This window comes from Leopardus geoffroyi, chromosome B3 (genome assembly GCF_018350155.1).
Source record: "Leopardus geoffroyi isolate Oge1 chromosome B3, O.geoffroyi_Oge1_pat1.0, whole genome shotgun sequence".
NCBI classification, from domain to species: domain Eukaryota; kingdom Metazoa; phylum Chordata; class Mammalia; order Carnivora; family Felidae; genus Leopardus; species Leopardus geoffroyi.
In genome coordinates this window covers 142,853,611-142,873,210 of record NC_059337.1, presented here as the reverse complement: position 1 = coordinate 142,873,210, position 19,600 = coordinate 142,853,611, and the positions used below count along the sequence as shown (strand labels likewise).

The 19,600-nt window shown below is 66.8% G+C and overlaps 1 protein-coding gene across 14 annotated transcripts in view; it reads left to right on the top strand.

Annotated features, from left to right (window-relative positions):
• BEGAIN (brain enriched guanylate kinase associated) overlaps nucleotides 1-19,600 on the top strand; it is a 44,718-nt gene extending 25,118 nt beyond the window's left edge. For 4 of the 14 annotated variants that reach the window (XM_045452089.1, XM_045452092.1, XM_045452090.1 and 1 more), the window contains exons 3-7: nucleotides 12,031-12,192; nucleotides 13,056-13,122; nucleotides 14,297-14,404; nucleotides 16,353-16,436; nucleotides 17,492-19,600. In XM_045452089.1, coding sequence (XP_045308045.1) covers nucleotides 12,031-12,192; nucleotides 13,056-13,122; nucleotides 14,297-14,404; nucleotides 16,353-16,436; nucleotides 17,492-18,841 — 1,771 coding nt within the window. In that variant the 3' untranslated portion in view covers nucleotides 18,842-19,600. Of the gene's footprint in view, nucleotides 1-7,933; nucleotides 8,024-12,030; nucleotides 12,193-12,738; nucleotides 13,123-14,296; nucleotides 14,405-16,352; nucleotides 16,437-17,491 lie in introns of all 14 variants that reach the window. The other 10 variants (XM_045452086.1, XM_045452088.1, XM_045452095.1 and 7 more) reach the window with 7 other exon arrangements.

The window sequence follows — 19,600 nt, the reverse complement described above, 5'->3', positions numbered from 1 at the left end:
GGGAGGTGAGAGTGGGGCGGGGTGGCCTGGCAGAGTTAGGGGGGCGGGGAAGGGGTGCAGGGTTAGGGCCGGCCGCCCACAACCCCCGATCTGGGCCACCGAGAAGCTTCCTGCAGCCCTGGTTGCCTTCTTGGGGCCCAGAAAACAGGCCCTCCCGGCCATCCGATCGCTGCGTCCCCGTGTCTGCTGCGGCGACCCAGCCGGTGGGGCGGTCAAATCAGCGCAGCCGGGTGGGTTCCTTGGGGGGCGGCCACGAACCTGGTCATCGAAGTGCTGAGGGGCGGCGCCTTCTCACCTGGGCCCGGGGGCGGGATGCCGGGTGCCGGGAGGTTAATTTGGGAGCCCTTCGTCGCCTCTGGGGCCGACCCCATGATCATTCGGTCCACCCGTCTCTCTAGGAAGCCCCCTGAACACTGACTCCGGTGGAGGGTGGGTGTGGCCTTGGGGCAGGGGAGGGGTCCAGGGCCAAGGCGTGAGTGGCCCTGTCTTCCAGGTCTCCCAGTCTAGACGGGGAGACCGACAGAAGAGTGGACGACCAACAGTGCCCAGCTGGGTGTTAGGAAAGACCCAGAAGGCTTCTAGAGCCTTCTAGACCCACCCCTCCTGGGACAGCCTCCTCAGGGCTCCCCTTGCTGGCTCACCCGCCGGAGGGACATCCCCAGGCCCAAGCCGTCCTGCTCTGAAGTGCCTCCGGGGCTCCTGTGCCCTGAGGGAAGGGACCGGACACTTGGCCTGCAGGTAGGGCAGTGGGCCTTCTGCCTGCTTGTCCCCGGCCACCACCTAGGCTGTCCTTGCCCCCCAGGCTTGGGCTCTGGCCAGCTCACCTCCAGAATGTACCTCCCCCCTCCCCCACCCCCCACCCGGCTGTTGTCACCTCCGGACCTTTGAGACAGAGGCACTTGCGGGAGGCAGAGGGGTCCGCCAGGCCTCCGGCTGCCCGGCGCTCAGGTCACGTGAGGACTGCGAAGGGACAGGCGGGAGCCAGGTGGGCGTTGGTCCTGGCAGGTGGCGAGTGAGGACAGACAGCATCCCCAGGGAGCAGAGGAGGGGGAGGTACCTGGAGGGTCAAGAGAGGGTCGTTCTCAGCGTGGGAAACGTAACTCTCGGGTGCGCCGGGGAGAACGATCTGCAAGAGAGGTGGCTGCTCGGGAGCCACGCCTGGAGTGGGCGGAGGGCTGCCTGGCGGGGTGTCTGGAGTAACAGGCGGGCAGCGCCGGGTGTCCGGGCAGATGCTGGTAGGTGGGCACGCCTGGTAGTGACATCTGGGGAAGTCCCCTTGGGGCGGCTCTGTTTCCTCCGCGGAGAAGGAAGCAGGGCGTCGGCTGCGAGTGGGGCGGGGGGCAGGGAGGTGCGGGGCGGTTGAGCAGAGAGGAGGGGGGTGAAGCCTTGTCCCAGGTGGGTGGGGAAGGGGGCGAACAGGGACCGTGACGAGACCCGGGTCATTCTGTGGACCGGACAGAGAGCGAGGCTGGTCACCCAGCTGTGTGATTTCCTGCTGTCCGTGGGGGAGGGGGCCCCCGACCCGGTTGGGGTTTGGCCCTCGTGCTCGTGCTCGTACCGGGAAGGGCGAGACGGGGAGGGGACGTGGAGGGTGGCGCGCGGGGACGAAGTGGGCGAGGGGCTGCGGGAAGCGGGCAGTGGGTGGAGGGGGGGCGTCCCGGCGGTGAGCTGCGTGTCGGCAAGTGGGGTGTCCCGGTGGGTGTGGGAGCTGGGCCGGGGCCTCCCTCCCTGCGCCTGGAGCTCAGGCCTCCCACAGCGTCACCCCACCCCCCACCGTCGTCACAGCTAGGGTTGGTTGTGCACTTCCGCGTGCCGGCCGCGTTCCCCGCCGCCGACAGCCCCCTGTCCCAGCCTGCCTCGCCTCCCGAGGCCCGCTGCCCTCTGTCCGCTGCCTCTCCGTAGGCCCCCGTGGCTGGAAGGGGCCGACGGAGCCCCACACTGGGCATCGGGAGGCCTGGGTTTGGCCTACCGTGTGACGCTTCCGGTCAGGTGGCCGCTCCGGGCCGGGTGCTTTGTTTACAACCCAGGTCTGACGAGGACCAGTGTGGACGGCAGTGGCCATGATGTGCACAGGGTGGGGACTGAGGGGTTGCTGAGGACGGCTAGCCAGCCCTACGCAGGCTCCCAGAGCCCTGCTGTTTCTCTCTGCTCCTCTTTGGGGGCCAGAGGCCTCAGGCTTTCTCCCAGTGGGCCTTTCCAGAAAGGGCTCTGTCCCGAGACACGGGCACCCCCAGCACGTGGCCGTCAGGCCTTGCGTTGCACCTGCCCTGCACCAGCTCCGGGACCCCCACAGCACCCCCTGCCCCGTGAGGCTGAGAACAGGATAGCGAAGAGGGCTTCTGACCCGGTGTCCAAGAGGCCTTCCTGGAGGAGGTGAATAGACTGAACCAAACAGCGGGGAGGGGATGCGCTAGGCAGGAAGGGCAGCGTACGCCAAGGCTCAGGGCTGACCCTGAAGCTGCTCCGTGCCCTCGCCCGGGTCACCCCGCCGTGCCCCAGCCCTGGGCACACCTGGGTCTGCCCAGCCGCGTGGGTTCACCAGGCCGCACTGCCAGCTCCCGGCACGTGGCTCTGCCTTGGCAGAGAGAGCGGGAGGCGGGAGCAGGGCTGCGGCCACCTGATAAGGTGGGGAGGGCCGAAGCGTTCCTGCCGTGTCTCCGACTCCGGGCAGGAGAGGGCATTGGAACAGCCATGTCACCAGGGCCCACGGGGAAGCAGGGAGGACGGCTGGTTCCACTAGATGACCTCCGTCAAGGGGCCGCCGACAGAGGGTAGGACGGGGCAGGCGTTGAGTTCCAGGAGTCTCTACGCCTCCCTCCTGGCCGGAGGCCCCCAGCTCGGCACTGTGACAGTCCCCTCCCCCAGAACATACGCATCGGCACACACACGCACCTGCGCATATGACCTTCCCCGGGACTTTTGCACAACAGCTTGGTGGCCGTGGTGACAGCCTGGCCTAAGGTCCCCATCTCCATGCACGTGGTGCTGCTGGTGTCCTTGCTGCAGGGGTCGGCTGAGGGCCCTGCTGGGCGATCACAGAGTCACAGAGCAGTCCCGGCCAGTGCCCGAGCTCTTTTCCTCCGGGGAGAGACTCAAGGACCCCAGGGGAAGCTAGATGGCCCCGCCCCACGGGGCTCCAGGCCCACCCACCTCCCTTGGCCCCGCTCAGGTCGCCTCGCCTCTTGGCCTCCAACTCCTGCCTCCCTCAGGCCGGCCACGGTCGGCCCTCACGGGCCCTGATGGGGGGACGGCTGCGCCCAGTCGTGACCACACTGGAGCAGAGGTGGCTCGAGGAAAAATATAAAGTTCTGCAGTTTGCATTAAAATCTGTCATCTCAACATTGGGGAAAGAACATTGACCTGGCATTGAACCCCAGCAGGGCTGTGTGACCTCAGAGGTACCCCGTGCCTTGATTTTCATGAATCTCAGTTTCCCCGTCTGCAAAATGGGCGTAGTGCGCACCTCCCTTACAGTCTGTGGGGTGGCCTGGGACGAGATGCGCGCGCCTGGGGCAGGGCGGGCCCCCGGGAGGCTCTGGGGGTGCTGGCTGATCCGGCCAGGGGGGCTCCCCCTAGGACAGGGAGGGTGGAATTGGCAAGGCGACCATCGAGGTCAAGAGGAACAGAGGAAAGGCTCTTCTGCGACAGGCAGAAAAGTGGTGGCCGCTGAACACGGCACGGGCTGGGGCACATGAGGGTCTCCGAGGTGGGAGAGGGGACACGGGGTCCCGTAGGGATCATCTCTGGCTTCTCCCGTGGAAGGCGCGTGCACAAAGCCTCCTTCGGGGACTCACCCCGGTGTCCACGTGGGACACCCACATCCCGCGGGTCCCAAGGAGCCGCCCCGGAGTCCGTGCAGGGCGAGTCGCGAGTTTCACACGGGGGTCCCAAGGAGCCGACGGGAGGCCTCTCTGGGAAAGGGTGAGCAAGGGAGGCTAGTCCCGCAGAGTAGCAGACAGGTACCCAGGTTGCTGCCCCCTTGGGAACCAGGCAGAGCGGGGAGGGCAGGCTGTCCTGGGGCGCAGGGGCCTGAGGAGGGGTGGGCCTGGAAAGAGCTGGGAGAGAATGTCTCTGGCCGAGGGACCAGCAAGGACCAAGGCCCTGAGGCAGGCAGGGAGGGCTTAGGCCGATGCTTGGCCAAGGTGAGCCAGGGGCCGGGCGGTGGTGACTCCGGGGGCGCGGGGCCGGGACTTGGGGCGCACGATCATGGGGGAGTTTGACCAGAGGCGGCGCGTGGTGTAGCCGGGTCTCCTGATGAGCCATCTGGCTGCTGGGGGGAGGTGGGAATGCAGGGGGCACGGGCGGAGCGGGAGCCCCAGGCACCACCGCTTGGTGACACGCAGGAAGCCGACTCAGCCCCTGTGACGCCCGAGATGGGCGCTTGGCCACGACCGATCCCTGCCCCGGGGCCAGCTGGGGCGGCCGGGGTGTTGGGGTCCCCGCCACCAGGCCCCGGGTATGGAGGAGTTAAACCAGAGCGGGAGGGAGTCAGCGCGATCCTGGCAGAGGGGACACGGGGACAAAGTCACCAAGATGAGAAGCTGCCTACAGCATGTGAACTGCTTGGTGCTGCTGGAGCGTGACTGCTGGGTGGGGCCTGAGCTCTCCGAGCCCAGAAGACAGGCTGTCCTGGTGGGGGGGGGAGGGCGTGCCGCGGGGACACGGGGACCCAAAGGCTCATGGCATCCGGGAGCTGGCAAGGCCGTGACTCACGCAGCCGAGGCGCATCCTCCATCAACCTCCCGCCCGGCCCCACCTCCCCACCATAGGCCTCGGCCCACCAGGGACGGGTGTCACCGGCCCACCACGGCGCACCTGACCTCGTAACCTTGTCAGCGCCGTGGAGCAGGGAAGGGTTTTCTCCTGGCACCCCAGGGCTCCCGGAGCTCTTGTGCCCCTCCCCCCATGCCCAGCACGGCCCACGGTGCCATAGACATCAAGGGGAACCGAGAGGGCAAAGAGCCCGGCTGGGGCCCCAGGCGGCCCTGAGTGATAGAGGAGGGGCAATCTGAGCCTGACGGGGACGGGCGAGGAAAGAGAGGGAGGCTTCATGGAGAAGGAACCAAGAAAGGCTTCCCAGCAGAGGCGGCATTTGAACAGAGCCCCACAAGAAAATGAAGGGGACCTGGGGACTCAGGGAAGGGAAGCAAGGACGTTCCCGGGGACAGCTGCCGGGACTGTAGGTGTGAGGGTGGCCACATCTGGGGGAATCAGACAGGAATGGAGGAGGAGGAAGGGCCTGGTGTGCGGGGCTCAGGTGTGGCCAGGCACGGCCCTGGCCCCCTTCCTCCCCCTCCCTCCACCCTGGACCAGGTCAGAGGCAGACACGGGTGCCCGCAGCCATCCACATCTGTACGGTGGGGGTGATGGCGGCGTCCCTCCCAGACTGAGACGAGGCGGGAGAAGTGCCCACGGCCCCGCAGAGCTGGCCCGGCCACCCTTCGCCACCAGCTCCCCGAGCCAGCCGCTCCCTGGGAGAGCAGGCAGCCATCGCTAACGTCCTGCCCCTCCCAGCTGCCCCCGCCCAGGGTCCAGGCTGCCCCCCAGGCCCATCTCGTCTTGAGAGACACACGGGGGCAGGGGCAGCTGTTCCCCACGTGAGGACACCCGCAGCCCCGAGGGGAGCCCAGGATCGGCAAGACAGGTCGGCTCCAGCAGCCGGGACCAACTCCCTGTCCGTCTGTCGGCCCGGTGGTCACCAGGCCCTTCTGCCAGCGAGGCTGGGAAGGTGGCCTCGTGTGCCCAGCTAGGGGTGACACCGTGTCTGGTCATCCCTGGGGCCGAGGCTCTGCCGCGCGGGCTCACCGGGGGCAGTCACTGGCCCTGTTGACAGCCGGCGGCCGGCCAGGAGAGCCAAGTGGGAGACAGCTAATGGCCTCTTCCGCCGTCTCTCCGTGGCAGGCCCGTGGGCAGGGACAGCCATCCTGCCGCAGGCCCGGCGTCCCGCTCCCCACTGCTGTTTTTTCGCACGGGTGCCCAGGAGGGGTGGCGGCCCCAGGAGAGGCCAGCGGGGGCTGTTTATCTCACCCACGGCCCAGACTGGCTGTGCCGTCTTGGGAGACCTGCTTAGCCTCTCTGGACTCCCACTTTCCCAACTCTGGGATGGGGGCGCTCCCCGGCCACAGGCTGTGAATGAGAGTTTGTGTCAGAACACGAGTGGGCTGTCAGCAAGAAATGCCCTTGTGCGCGACTGGAGGCAGAGTCTGGGTCAGGTCACAGCCATGCCCCCTCCTCTCTGGGCCTCAGTTTCCCCCAGGCTCCAGCCTCCCTCGACTCTTCTGAAAACTCACCTGCCAGGAGCCCCCCTGCGGAGGGGCCCTTTGGAGCGAGGGCTGGCCTAGGGCTGGGAGAGGGACTCCCCCAGGATTTGCTGGGCTCGGTAGAGGCACCCAGGGCAGACCGGCGGTTTCTGGATGCTCCCCGGGGCGCTGGCCCGTCCTGCCCTGCTCTGCTCACTCAGCAGCATGGGGGTCATTGGCGAAGGGCAGGGGCTGGGGCTGGAATTTCAGGGTCCCGTCCACCCAGAGATCAAGCCAGTGCCCTGCCCGCCGCCCCTCCTCCGCAGCTCAGGAGACGGGGCCAAGGGCAGCCCATCTTACAGACGAGGAAACGGGGGCTCACGGAAGCGGTGACCGGTGCGCAGAGCACAGCCCAGGGCCGCGAGCTTCCCCCCACGCGTCCACCTCAGCCCGTCAAGTCAGCGCTTAAAACCTTTTTTTGGGGGGGGGGGCGGTTTGCAAAATTTTATCCTTAGTAAATTCTTTTCTGCTTTTTCATCCTCACCATAGGAAAGGTGACAAATCTGGGAAAATATAGAAGAAAATTTTCAAATTACCCAGAATCCCACCACCCACCTGTAACACCGTTAACATGTCTTTCCCTACCTTGCTTTCTGTGGATGTCGGTATACAGATATTTTTAAATGGGATTATACCGCGCATTCTCTTAACCCCTGTGTCTCTAAGCATTTTATTGGAGCCTGATTTCTGGGGCTGCTTCCTATAATCAGATGTCCGCTTTGGCTCTGGGGCCCGCAAGGCCACCAGGGCGTCCCTGGAGAGACTGCACTGGGGGGAGGCTCCCAAGCAGCCTTGGCGGGGGCTCTGATGACTCTCCAGTGGCCCCCAGCCGGGTGCTACCCCAGCAGGGCCAGGCAGACCTGGGTCCCCCCCTCAGGGGATTCTGTTCCCCTCCAGTCCCCCCACTGCCAGATCCAGACAGGCCATGGGCAGAGTGGGGTGACAAGGGGTCCCAGGGAGGGTGAGGTGGGCCCTGCCCTGGACCCCTAACTTCTGCCGGGTCCAGGCAGGCCAGGCAGACCTGGGATTCCCACCCACCCAGCGGATTCTGTTCCCCTCCAGTCCCCCCACTGCCAGATCCAGACAGGCCACGGGCAGAGTGGGGTGACAAGGGGTCCCAGGGAGGGTGAGGTGGGCCCTGCCCTGGACCCCTAACTTCTGCCGGGTCCCTCAGCCTCTGAGATGCGCCTCCCCTGTCCACACACGAGCCCATCGCAGTGTCCCAGCAGCGACGAGCATCACACTGTCCCTCCCCTGTCCTTGCCTCCTAGGGTCTCCAACCAGTGGGTCCTGCCAGATGGGAGCCCAGAGCGGTAGGGCCCCTGTCCCCCCCCCCCCCCCACGACTCTCCTCTGAAGCTGAGACCTTGAGGCAGGCTCGCAGATGGGGACCCTGCCACTGGCGGCACACGGTGCCAACGCCGAGCTCAGGCAGCCCAGGGGCCGGCAGTTACGCGGGCTGGGCGCCCCCACGCTGGTTCCCGCGCCCCTGCCCTGACACCTTGCTGCCAATAAGGAGCGTTCCTGTCCGGCGTGGGCGGGGGCGGGCTCCACATCTCTCTGTGTCTGCGCCCACGGTGGGCCTGGCGTGGCCCCCGCCCCCGCGCTGAGCGGCTCTGTCCTCTTCGCCTACAGGCTGCGCAGCCCCTGGGTGCCCTCGTGCCTCGGGCAGCCCCGCATCCTGCAGGGCCGACTGGCCAGGTCCTCGCCCTCGCTCTGGGACAGGTAACATACCTGTTGTCTCCCCGGTTCCTTGGTGTCTCCGCGTCTGTCCCCAGACGTCCCTCCCGTGTCTGCGTCCACCCGCCCGAGACAGAAGGGGAACGCGCACATCCTCACCACACCATCCGTGCCACCCATCTCAGAGGCGAGGCCCTCGACGCCCCCCCATCCCACACCCCCTGCCCCAGCCAAGGGCTCTGTCCTTGGGCTCAAGTCTCCCCCGAGGGTCCAGGAGGGCTCCTGGTGGAAGGCAGGCCGGGACTGCGCCGCGGAGGAGGCCTGCCCCGAGCGCCCCCGTCATTCCTCCCTGAGAGGCCAGAAAGCACTCCCAGGGGCTTCCCCTGGGCCAGGAGGAAGCAGGAGCCCCCCACTCAGCCACCCACACCCCCACGTCCTGATTTAATTCACCAACTTGCAGGTCAAAGCGAGGGGGCCTCGCCAGGCTCCAGTCTGAGTAGGGTTTCCTGAGCTCCCAACCTGGGAGGGGTGGCCCTTCCCCGGGGGGCATGGCACTGGCTGGTCTGATCACAAAGGACTTCCACACCCTCCCTGTGCACCTGCTACAGGGCTGCTTCCAGATGCCAGGGCGCCCTAAGCCAGCTTCGTGCTCAGGGGGAAGCAGGGGCTACTGAACCCCGGGGCCCCGAGCAACCCCCCAGATTCCCAGTAGCCTGGAAGCCGAGCGCCCACATGGTACTCGCCTCTGGCATCTGATGACCCGGGGTAGCGCACGGACCACAGGGACAGCCCGAGCGCCCCCTGGGTGGGGACACACATCCCTGTGTTACAGCCACGGAGACCGAGGCGGAGGGCAGGCAGGGCTCGGGTCAGTGTCCCGGGAGGGGAAGGCAGTGGTGCCACCCAGGTGGCCGCAGACCCGGGACGCCCGGCCCGGCACCTTTCTGGACCAGGCTGAGGAGGGGACATGTCCAAAGCTTCTGAGTAGCCGATCACCGGGACTTGGGTGGCCAGCTGTGAGGGGCAAGGGGCAAGGAGGGGTCACTGTGGCTTCTCGGAGTCTGACTGGGGACTGAGGGTGGCTATGCCCTTCTTGGGGGTGGGGAACACGGAGGGCAGGGAGGGTCAGCATTGAACGCACTGTGCCTGAGGTGGGCCACGGGGCGGACAGGCCGGTGGACGGCTGGATGCGGGGGGCGGGGAAGCCCCCCGTGTGGCCTGGCAGGGAGGAAATTCAGCCTGAGAGGGGCAGGGAGGGGCTGGGTGCCGACCAGTGCCCTGACCGTCAGCCCGGGCAAAGCCAAGTTGTCTGCAGACTCAACAGAGCCAGAGTGGCAGAGATGGGGGGAGGCGTGGTGGCTCCGGTGGCGGGTCTGGGCGTCTGCTGTGACTTCGGGGTCAGAGGTGTGTCCGGGGGCAAGGAGGGGCGGGAGCCAGGGGCCGGGGCGCTGGGGGACCCGGGCTTGGCCAGGGTAGGACTCAGGGACGGGTGAGGCTCAGTGGGACAGAGCCGCCCAGCATGTCCGGAAGGCCAGCGGGGCCAAGGGGGAGGCGAGGCTCGAGCAGGTCAGCTCGGTGAAGGGCTTGTCTCGTGAGGGGGAGGCCTTGGGCGGGGACCCACGTCACAGCCCTGTCACGCGCTCGCCTCGTCGAGGAAGCTGTTCTGTGTTCACTGTGTGCCTCCCTCCAGACCGTAGGCTCTGCGGGGTGGGGACGTTTGTCCTACTCGCTGCTGCGAGGGGCCAGGAGCGGGGTGGGGCCGGAGGGGGAAGGAAAGAGGGTCTGGTAGGGCTGGGTCACATCAGGAGTGGGCAATCTGCGTGACGGCAGGGTTCGTGCTGTGGCGGCCGGTGGGTGGCCACGGCGAGGGAGGGAAGGTCACTGGCTCTGGGTGGCGGGGACGGGTGGCCACTGAGGTGGACACAAGAGTGGATGGCGATGCTCCCACCTCTTCCCGAGGGTGCAGACCCCACCTGTACCCTGTGACAGAGGGCTGTGGGCAGATCGGCAGTCCCCCCGCAGGACAGCGGATTTCAGGGGCTACTGCCCCACCCCCTCCCCGGACACTGTGCCTGCAGGGGGCCCGGATGACATGGGAGAGTCCCCAGAGAGCCCGCCACCCCACTGGGGAGAAAGACTGGGGCAGGGGTTGAGGACAATCCGGGATCTGTAGCTGCAGGGTGAGAGGGGTGGTGCAGTCAGGCGTGCCGCCTGGAGGAGGTGGCTAGACTTGCGTGGGCAGCCTCGGGCACCGTGCCTCAGGGCTCTCTCCTTGACTGACCGTCTGCAGCCTCCCTAGAGACTGACCCCTGTGAGGGCCTGCCCCACCCTCCACTGAGGTTCTCAACACATAGGCAACTCTTTATTTTTATTTATTTCAAGAATTCGACCTGGGCAGCGATCCAGGAACGTTTCATCAAGATTTGCTGGGCGTGCGCCCGTGGTAACATGAATGGCTTCGTACACGGGGCCCCGAGGCTGAAGGAGGAAGCCTCCTGCCTGCCCCCAGTTCCCCTCACTCCGATGTGGGTCTCAGGGGTCGGGAGAACACAGGCTCTTGCCCGAGCTTCCACCGCACACCCGGGCAGGGTCGGAGTTCCCACGCCCCGGCACGGTCCAGGTTTCCAGGGTGACGTCCGGGGACTCCCTCCCAGGCCTGCGCAGCGGCCTGGAGCGGGCACTGCTCTTCCCGGGCAAACCGTGGGCCCGCTCGGCACCCGCCTCAGACCTGGGCACCTCTCTGGGCAGAATTTAAGATGGGGGCAGTCCCCTCCTTCCAGGGGGCAGCTGAGGCCTGAACGGAAGGACAGCCGGCAGCCTGGGGGGTGGGGACCAGCAGCAAGTCTGTGTGCCCGCAGACCCCCGCCCATGCCGTGATGCCAGGCGGGCCTGCCCCTCTACGGGCTGCACCGCCCCGGGCTTCTTGTCACTGAAGTCCAAGGGGGTGACAGGGGAAAGCGCACGCCCAGAGCACCGAACGGCGCTGGGGTCCCAGCTCGGCCGGTGGGGGACTCCCAGCAGAACGCACCCCGCCCCCCGCAGCCCCTTTGCCTGCAGGAAAGCAGCCCTCTTGGCCCCACTATTAACGCTGAGGCCTTTTCCCCAGCTGCCCGCATCCGCGTGCCCAGCCTGTAAAGGGAAGCGTGCGCCAGGTCGGCGTGTGTTCAGGAGTACCTACCGGCTCTGGAGCTGGGAGGCTGCCCACAGGAGGGTGTGGCCCCTGCCCCCTTGGAGCTCACGGCCACGCCCCAGACTTCCCCCTCCTGCCTTCTGCCCAACTGTAGAGTGGACGGCGTGCGGTCCGTGGGCGATCCTCCCGCGTCTCCGTTTCCTGGGGCTGGGGGCTCAGCGTCCTGGCGTCCTGGGGGAGCCCACGAAGACTGTGGCGAAAACAGAGCCTCAAGAGCTGGGGCCGAGGCTCTGGGAGGCTTCCCGGAGGAAGGGGGACTTGGGGCAGGCCAGGGCTTTGCAGACTGTCCGCCGCCGTGTGCAGCTAGCTGGCCACTGTGGCGGAGGCTGCCTGGGCACGGGGCTCACGGCCCCATCCTCTCCCAGGCCCAGAGGTCACACAGCCAATTTGGGGTAGGGAGGCCCGGTCTACGGGGTGGCACTTCCGCCGCGGGACCTCAGAGCTTCCCCACCAGGCGCTGTGGAGGCGCAGAAGGGGGGTGGGAGGGGGACCTTGCAAGCTGTGCCGTCCAGAGGTCGGCTCGGAGTCAGCCTCGGGGGCCCGATGAGCGCTCCTCAAACCAGGGTCCTTTAGCCGCCCCAAACACTCTCCAGGTTCGGGGGCCTGCGTCTCTCCTCCAGGGTGACTGCGCCAGGGATTTACTTACTTGCGGCCGAGGGCCAGACCGCGTCTCTGGCCCCCGAGGGGCCGCCTGCCGCCCGGGGAAGGGTCCGAGGCGTGCGCGCGCGCGTGCGCGCGCACTCGCGTGTGTTAAGCGGCCGGGCGCGCACGGTGCGCCCCCACGGCGCCGCGGCTGGCCCGCTTGGGCTCCGTTTCCCGCGCTCAGCGCCGCGGCCCGGCCCGCCGCCGCGTGTCGTTGCAGCGCGCTGCAGGAGCAGAAGGGCGAGCTGCGCAAGCGGCTGTCCTACACCACGCACAAGCTCGAGAAGCTCGAGACCGAGTTCGACTCCACGCGCCACTACCTGGAGATCGAGCTGCGGCGCGCGCAGGAGGAGCTCGAGAAGGTCACGGAGAAGCTGCGCAGGTACGGGGGGCGGGGCCGGGCGCGCGGGGCGGGGCCCCGGGATCCGCCGCCAGAGGAGCCCCGCCCCCTCCTGAGCTGTCGACCCCGTTCGCAGATGTGGAGGCCGAGGCTCAGTCCCGCTTCGTGCGCAGCGCAGCCGAGTCAGGCAGGACGTGACCCTGGGTCTAGCTACTGCCAGGACAGGCCCTTCCCAGGCGCCCCTTCATCCTCTGTTCATTCCTTCTCATGTATTCTCGGTGGGGCAGCAGCATGGCACACGCAGCCATCTCCAGACCCCTCCTGGCCCACCGGGGCCCTGGCCACCATCCCCTGGGTCTCTGACAGGAAAAGGACGTGAACCAGTGTTTAGGGACCGTTGCGTTGAGTGGCAGTAGGGAACACACAGAGCCCCTGATTCCCACCCAGCAGCGGCTTCTGCCCTCCCCGTCCTCCAGGGGGAGCCGTGTTTTAGCCACCGTGTGTCTCTAGCGCTCCGTCTAGGGCCCATGGAGTGGCCAGCCGTCAGCCTCTTCCCTGCTAACCTGCTGTTGAATGTAAATCCCTTAGCCAGGCTTGCAAGAATCGTGTTTAAATGTGAGTACTGGCTCCGAGCAAGGACCGGACAAAGTCACTTGTGAGTACAGGCCTTCCCTTCTCATCTGCAGGGGGTCCTTGACCCTGGCCCAGGAAAGGCCTCTACAAGCTAGCTCTAATCAGATGCCTCTTGCTGCGTGGAGAGGAGCGAGTAGCCCAGGGTGGGACCAGTGGGTGGGCTCCGGGGGCCCGCGTCCAGCCCGGCCCTGCTCAGCAGGCTGTGTGGCTGTAAGGGGGTCACGGGAGAATCAGGCCTCGCACCGCGGTGACCCCACTGTCTCCTGTTCCAGGATTCAGAGCAATTACATGGCGCTGCAGCGAATCAACCAGGAGCTAGAGGACAAGCTGTACCGCATGGTGAGGCCCCCATCCCCGCACTCCCATCCCGGAGCCCTGGTGGTGTGCCCACCGGCCTAGCTGCCTGTGCCCTTGCGTGTGCGGGAGCTGGGTCACAGGCCTGGTTTCCTGGCCTGCCCCTCCCCACCGCGGGGGCTGGGTCGGTCGCGCCCCTCTCTGCAGTGAATGGGGGCGGACGGGGGGGGGGGGGAGGTGCTCTCAGGACTAGCAAGTCACGGGGTTCCCAGCTGCCCCCTGAGCCTTCACGGCACATTGCAAGTACCCGACCCGGAGGTGTGAAGTAGGGCTGTGGGCCGGAGGACGTGCGCTGTGGATGTTGACCCTGCTTTAAGGGTCAGCCCGGAGGCCCAGACCTGGGGGAGCAGAAGGATGTTGGAGCCCGACTGTACCCTCATGGGGACGCCCCGTCTTCCTGTGAGGAATAAATGAGACAGGGCCCGGCCCCAGCACGGGCAGAGACCCTCCTGGAAACACTCACAGCCACTGCAGGCAGCCCCCCGAAGTGCTGCAGCTTCTGTATGTTGATCGGGCTGTCGAGATCCGTTAGGAGCTGGGACGGTGGTGGAGGCCTCCGGGTCTGGCGGGGCCGGCGTCAGGGAGGGGCCAGCCCAGTTCTGGCATCTCCCCTCCCTCAGATAGGAGCTTCCTCTCTTTCTAGTCTGGTCACGAGCTTGTTTTCTTTCTGAAAGTCACAAATGAGTGTGGAGCACCTGCCTGTCGTAGACTGCTGGCGGAGTGGAGACGGGCAGACCCGGAGGCTGGGCCAGCTCTCCTCGGGGCCCTGGACAAGGGCCCTTGCCCTTCTGAGCCTCAGTTGGAGGCTGAAACTGGATGGGTTCGAGGAGGGGAGGGCAGGGACGGGGGCCAGGCTCTGTGCAGAGCGCAAGCCATCCTCCCCCACGGGCTCCTGGGAAGCAGGGCGTTGCTGTCCCCTTGGCGGGATGAGCAAGAGACCCAAGGAGGCAGTGACTTGCCCGGGGCCGTCTGGCTTGTCGGTGATGCAGCGCGGGTGGATTTGAACCTGCTGCTCTGTGTTCTTACCCCCACCTTCCTTGGCCTTGCAAACACCTCATCATTGTTTACTGCAAGAGGGCACCCGAGAGGTCTAGGGGCTTGAGGCTCAGGCCTTGGCTGGCCACCGACCGGTCCTTCCCCCACCCTCCGCTCGCCCCAGGGCCAGCACTATGAGGAAGAGAAGCGAGCTCTGAGCCACGAGATTGTTGCCCTCAACAGCCACCTGCTGGAGGCCAAGGTGACCATCGACAAGCTGTCGGAGGACAATGTGAGTGTCGGGCCACTGTGACTCTGGGGGCCCGGGCCCCGGTGCTGTGGCCTCCAGGCTTGAGGGGCTGGCGCAGGGGCAGTGGAAGGAGTGCCTGGGCAGCGGGGGAAGGACGGGCTGCCTGGCCAGACATCCACTGCCCGGAGGGTATCCAGGAAGACCCTCCTCCGCGGGAAGGAAACAGGGCTTGTGGTAGCGACCCCTGGGCCATAGTATCCCATTCGAGGCGGCGCTGCCTGACCCCAAGTTTGGGGCATGCTCACTTAGGACTCCTGCCCCGGCCGGCCCCAGTGGGCATCAGAGCCATGTGGCCGCCCTGATTTCGCGGGCCCCATGGGATGGGCCCAGCCATGCTCCAGGGACGCCTGACAGCTGACCACACATTCCCTGATGAGTGTCTGCTTCTTGCCAGGTCCTCCTAGGCTCCGAGAATATGGTGTGAATGACACGGGCCAAAAAAACTCCCTGCCCGCATGGAGTTTACCCCTGAGCGGGGAAGGCAGTAAATAAGACAGATACGCAAACCATGCGGTTGGTAAAAGTGCTAAATGCCGCAGAGAAAAGTCACGTAGGTGACAGTGCTAGGGAGTCAGGGTGCTTCTGGAAGGGGCTGCTACATCAACACCTGAAAAAGGCCAGAGAGCGGGCCACGGGCACCTGGCAGGAAGAACCGGAGTGGCAGAGGTGGGCCCGCAGGAACAGTAGATGGGGCCCCCGGACACAGGGAGGGGCCCAGGGTCTGAGGTCAGAAAGTGAACGGGAGGCCACAGTGTGTAGGCTCCTCTAGGAGTCTGGGTTTTATTCTGAAGGAAGTAGGGAGCCACTGAAGGTTCTTGAGCAGGGGATGGAGGAGGCCCTGGACGGCTGAAGGGCCTGCCCGAGAGGCAGCCAGATGGCGGGGTCTGGAGTTTAGGGCAGAGATCAGCATATGCCTGCGGTTCAAAGCCACAGGTGGGGTGAGATCGTCCAGGAGTGCAGGCAGATGAGGAGAGTGGAGGCCCAGCGGCCCAGCACAGTGATGCGGAGGCAGGTCTGGCCGGCCGGGCAGCACTCACAGCCCTCTGAGGCCAGGGACCTCAGCTCTCAGCCAACTGTGCCCCTCAAGGAAACGTTGAGGAGTCTGGGGACCCAGGTCCTCTCCACTTTGCGGGCCAAGTTGGGGACGCAAGCCTCGGCACAGATGGTGGAGGCGGGGGAACCTCCAGGAACGAGGTGGGGGTTGGGCGGCTTGTCTGAGCGGCAGGGCACCTGGTCCCGGCTGAGCGGAGACTGTGGGAGCTGGCGGATCTGAGGGCCCGTTGGTGGACCCCAGACCCCTCACTGTTGGAGCCCTCCCTGCGGAGGGTCCCCGGGTGGGGGCGGCAGCGAGAGACCCAACCACAGGCACATGCAACAGAGATTTACCAAAGATGAAACCAAATCCCCTCGAGTCCTACTGTTTGCATCTGTTTTCAGCTCAGGAGGCTGAGCCGGTCCCTGCCCGGACCCTGGGTCGCACAGGCCCTCTGCCCCAGCATGCCCTGACCCTCGCCTGGCCCTGCGGCCACCCCTGGAAGCAGGCCACACTTTAAGGATGGGGGTGGGTGGGGCGTAGAGCAAGTCTGACACATGGGGAGCCAGGGGCCGCAGGCACATTCCTTATCATTCCACGCTGGCACTCTCCACCCAGTGGGGGAACAGGGAGCCCCCCTGAGAGCTCAGGGGCCAATGGAGGCCCTTCCTCCACCCCTTGTGGGAGGCTCCCATCCGGGGCAGCGGCAGCTCCAGGTCAGAACCGAGGCCCCCATTCTGCAGGCGAGGGCGTGAGTCCCAGAGAGGGTTCCTGTCCTGACAGCTGCCCAGCCGGCACCCCCCCCCCCCCCGGTCTCTGTGTTGGCCGCCGGGCACCGGGCGGCAGGGAGCTCGGCAAGGGGCGAACCTGCACCGAACGCCTTCTCTTGTCTTGTAGGAGCTCTATAGGAAGGACTGCAATCTAGCGGCCCAGCTGCTGCAGTGCAGCCAGACGTACGGCAGGGTCCATAAGGTGTCCGAGGTAACGTGAGCCCCGCCCCAGCTAGGCCACCCCCGCCCCCAGGACTGCTTCGGGCTCCTTTCCTACAGGTCCCACCCCAAGGCCACTTCTCGCCCTTGATGAGGGCAGGCGCCGGGTGAGCCTGAGCTCCCCCGTCCCTCCTCACCCCTGCAGGTATCCTGGCCTTTCTGAATCCGGAGGAGGGGCGGGCTGCCCGCCCGCCCCCAGTCGGGACAGCCTGCCCGTTCCCGTTGCTTTCCTCTGGGGGCTGCTCATTGTCCCTGCTCCAAGACCCCTGTCCGCTGAGCGCTGATGGGGGCAGAGGGGCCCTGTGTGAGCCTCACAGAAACCCCGTGGTTCGGTTTGGGCACAATTCCAGTGCCCACTTGCAGAGGCGAGAAAGCTGGCTTCACAGTGCAGTGACTCAGCCGAGGCCACAGGGCTCCCTGATGCCCCAAGCCAAGTTGGCCCGTGGCCCCTCACCCCTGCCAGGCCGCCCCCCACCTCCGCACGCTGCCCTCACCCAGGCCTCGGTCCACGTCCCCTCCTCCCTGGGCCTGGGCCATGCCTAAGACACTCACAAAATAGATCAAACAGTAGCAGGACGTCCCTACACGGCACCAGGTGCTCGTGCAGAAACCGCCGGGCACCTGGCCCTGGCCCTCAATCTGTGTTGCATCTGTTTCTGAGTCTGGCAGAGGCCTCATGACCCGGCAGGGGTGCCCCCGACAGACCTTGGGGCTGGGAGAGCCAGCCCCTCAGTGGAAGGAGATGAGGGGGGCTGTAGCCCCGAGAAGGGCCCGCGTCAGACCCTGGGTCTGCCCTCCAGGCACGCTGGAGCCCAGTTCGTGTGGCCTGGGCAAGTGGAGGGGGGTGCTCCTTGGGCGAGGCTCAGGAGCTTGTGGAATGCAGAGTCCTGGGCCCTGGCTCTAGCCGGGGCAATTTGAGAGGCCCTGGGCGGGTCCCTCTTGGTCTGCACGCCTGTTGCTCAGGGTCACGGCTGCAGGTGCCGGGCTGACTGCCCACCCCCACCCCCCCATCCCCGCCCTCCCCTCCTCCCCCCTGACCCGTTCCAGCTGCCCTCCGACTTCCAGGAACGTGTGAGCCTGCACCTGGAGAAGCACGGCTGCGGCCTGCCCTCCCCACTCTGCCACCCCGCCTACGCCGACAGCGTCCCCACCTGCGTCATCGCCAAGGTGCTGGAGAAGCCCGACCCCGCCAGCCTGTCCTCCCGCCTGTCTGACGCCTCGGCCCGCGACCTGGCCTTCCGGGATGGCGGGGAGAAGCCGGGCCCACGGCCCCCCTACAAGGGGGACATCTACTGCAGCGACACAGCCCTCTACTGCCCCGAGGAGCGGCGGCGCACCCGGCGGCCCAGCGTGGACGCGCCCGTGACCGATGTGGGCTTCCTGCGGGCCCAGAACTCCACCGACAGCGCGGCCGAGGAGGAGGAGGAGGCCGAGGCGGCCGCCTTCCCCGCGGGCTTCCGCCACGAGGCCTTCCCGGGCTACGCGGGCTCGCTGCCCACGTCCAGCTCCTATTCCAGCTTCAGCGCCACGTCGGAGGAGAAGGAGCACGCCCAGGCCAGCACGCTCACCGCCTCGCAGCAGGCCATCTACCTGAACAGCCGCGACGAGCTCTTCGACCGCAAGCCGCCGGCCGCCGCCTACGAGGGCAGCCCGCGCTTCGCCAAGGCCACGGCCAGCGTGGCAGCGCCACTGGAGGCCGAGGTGGCCCCGGGGTTTGCGCGGACCATGTCGCCGTACCCCGCCGAGTCCTTCCGCTTCCCGGCCTCCCCGGGCCCCCAGCAGGCCCTGATGCCCCCAAACCTGTGGAGCCTGCGGGCCAAGCCGGGGACGGCCCGGCTCCCCGGGGAGGACGCGCGGGGCCAGTGGCGGCCCCTGAGCGTGGAGGACATCGGTGCCTACTCCTACCCGGCCACCGCCGCCGGCCGCGCCTCGCCCTGCAGCTTCTCTGAACGCTACTACGGCAGTGGGGGCAGCCCGGGCAAGAAGGCCGAGGGCCGCGCCAGCCCCCTCTATGCCACCTACAAGGCCGACAGCTTCTCGGAGGGTGACGACCTCTCCCAGGGCCACCTGGCGGAGCCCCGCTTCCTCCGGGCCGGCGGCGACCTGAGCCTGAGCCCGGGCCGCGCGGCCGACCCGCTGCCCGGCTATGCGCCCAGCCAGGGGGATGCGGAGAGGCTCGGGGTGCAGCTGTGCGGGGCGGGCGGCAGTCCCGAGCCCGAGCACAGCCCCCACAGTTCCAGGGACTCCTTGGAGCCCAGCTCCATGGAGGCCTCCCCGGAGATGCACCCCGCCGCCCGCCTCAGCCCCCAGCCGGCCTTCCCGCGGACTGGTGGCTCGGGGCTCAGCCGCAAGGACAGCCTCACGAAAGCCCAGCTCTACGGAACCTTGCTCAACTGAGCGCCTGCCTGCAGGCCGCGGCCAGGGGGCCCCCGCCCACCCCCCCCCCACCCACCCCCGGGCCCCGAGGGCACAGCTCGCCTCCCCCCTAGACACCCGTCCTCCCCAGTCCCTGCCAACCGGGACCCTCTCTTCCACCCGACCCAGTTGAGCCTGAGCGGAGGACCCCTCCCCCACCATCCTGTCCACCCCAGCCCCACCACGGTGGAACGTTTTTCACACACCAACATCCTTCCCCACCTGAGATGAGCATCCCCCCCTTTTATAAAGTGAAACTATTTTTATAGAGAAAAAGGGTCTTTCTTAACGCACTTGGCCTCCAGCTCCCTGGACGGCAGCCTTGGCGTTTTCAACACAAAGCTCCTTTATTTTTCGGGGGAGGACAGCGGGGCCTGCCCCTGGGAGGGGAAGGACGGTGTCCTGTGGAGACACCCCAGCGAGCCAGTGACAGGGGAGCCCGTAGCTCTGTCCGCGAAGAGGGGAGGTGGACCGGGTGGGGGGGATGTGAAATGTTTCTAAACTGTTTTCGCCGTGTGACCGACACACCGCCCCAGCTCTCCTGTGGTCCGTAGTCCCGAGTGGGGCCGGTGCTCGTCCCCCAGCGTCCCGCTCCCCGGCACCACCTCGCTCTACCTCAGACGTAATGAGGCCCTCGGACTCCCAGTTTCTGTGGCTTGCTCTCCCGTTGTCTGCGATGCATGCCCTGTCTCGGTTAGTACTGTACTTTCGTTCATTAATAAAAGACATCAGTGGAAAGAA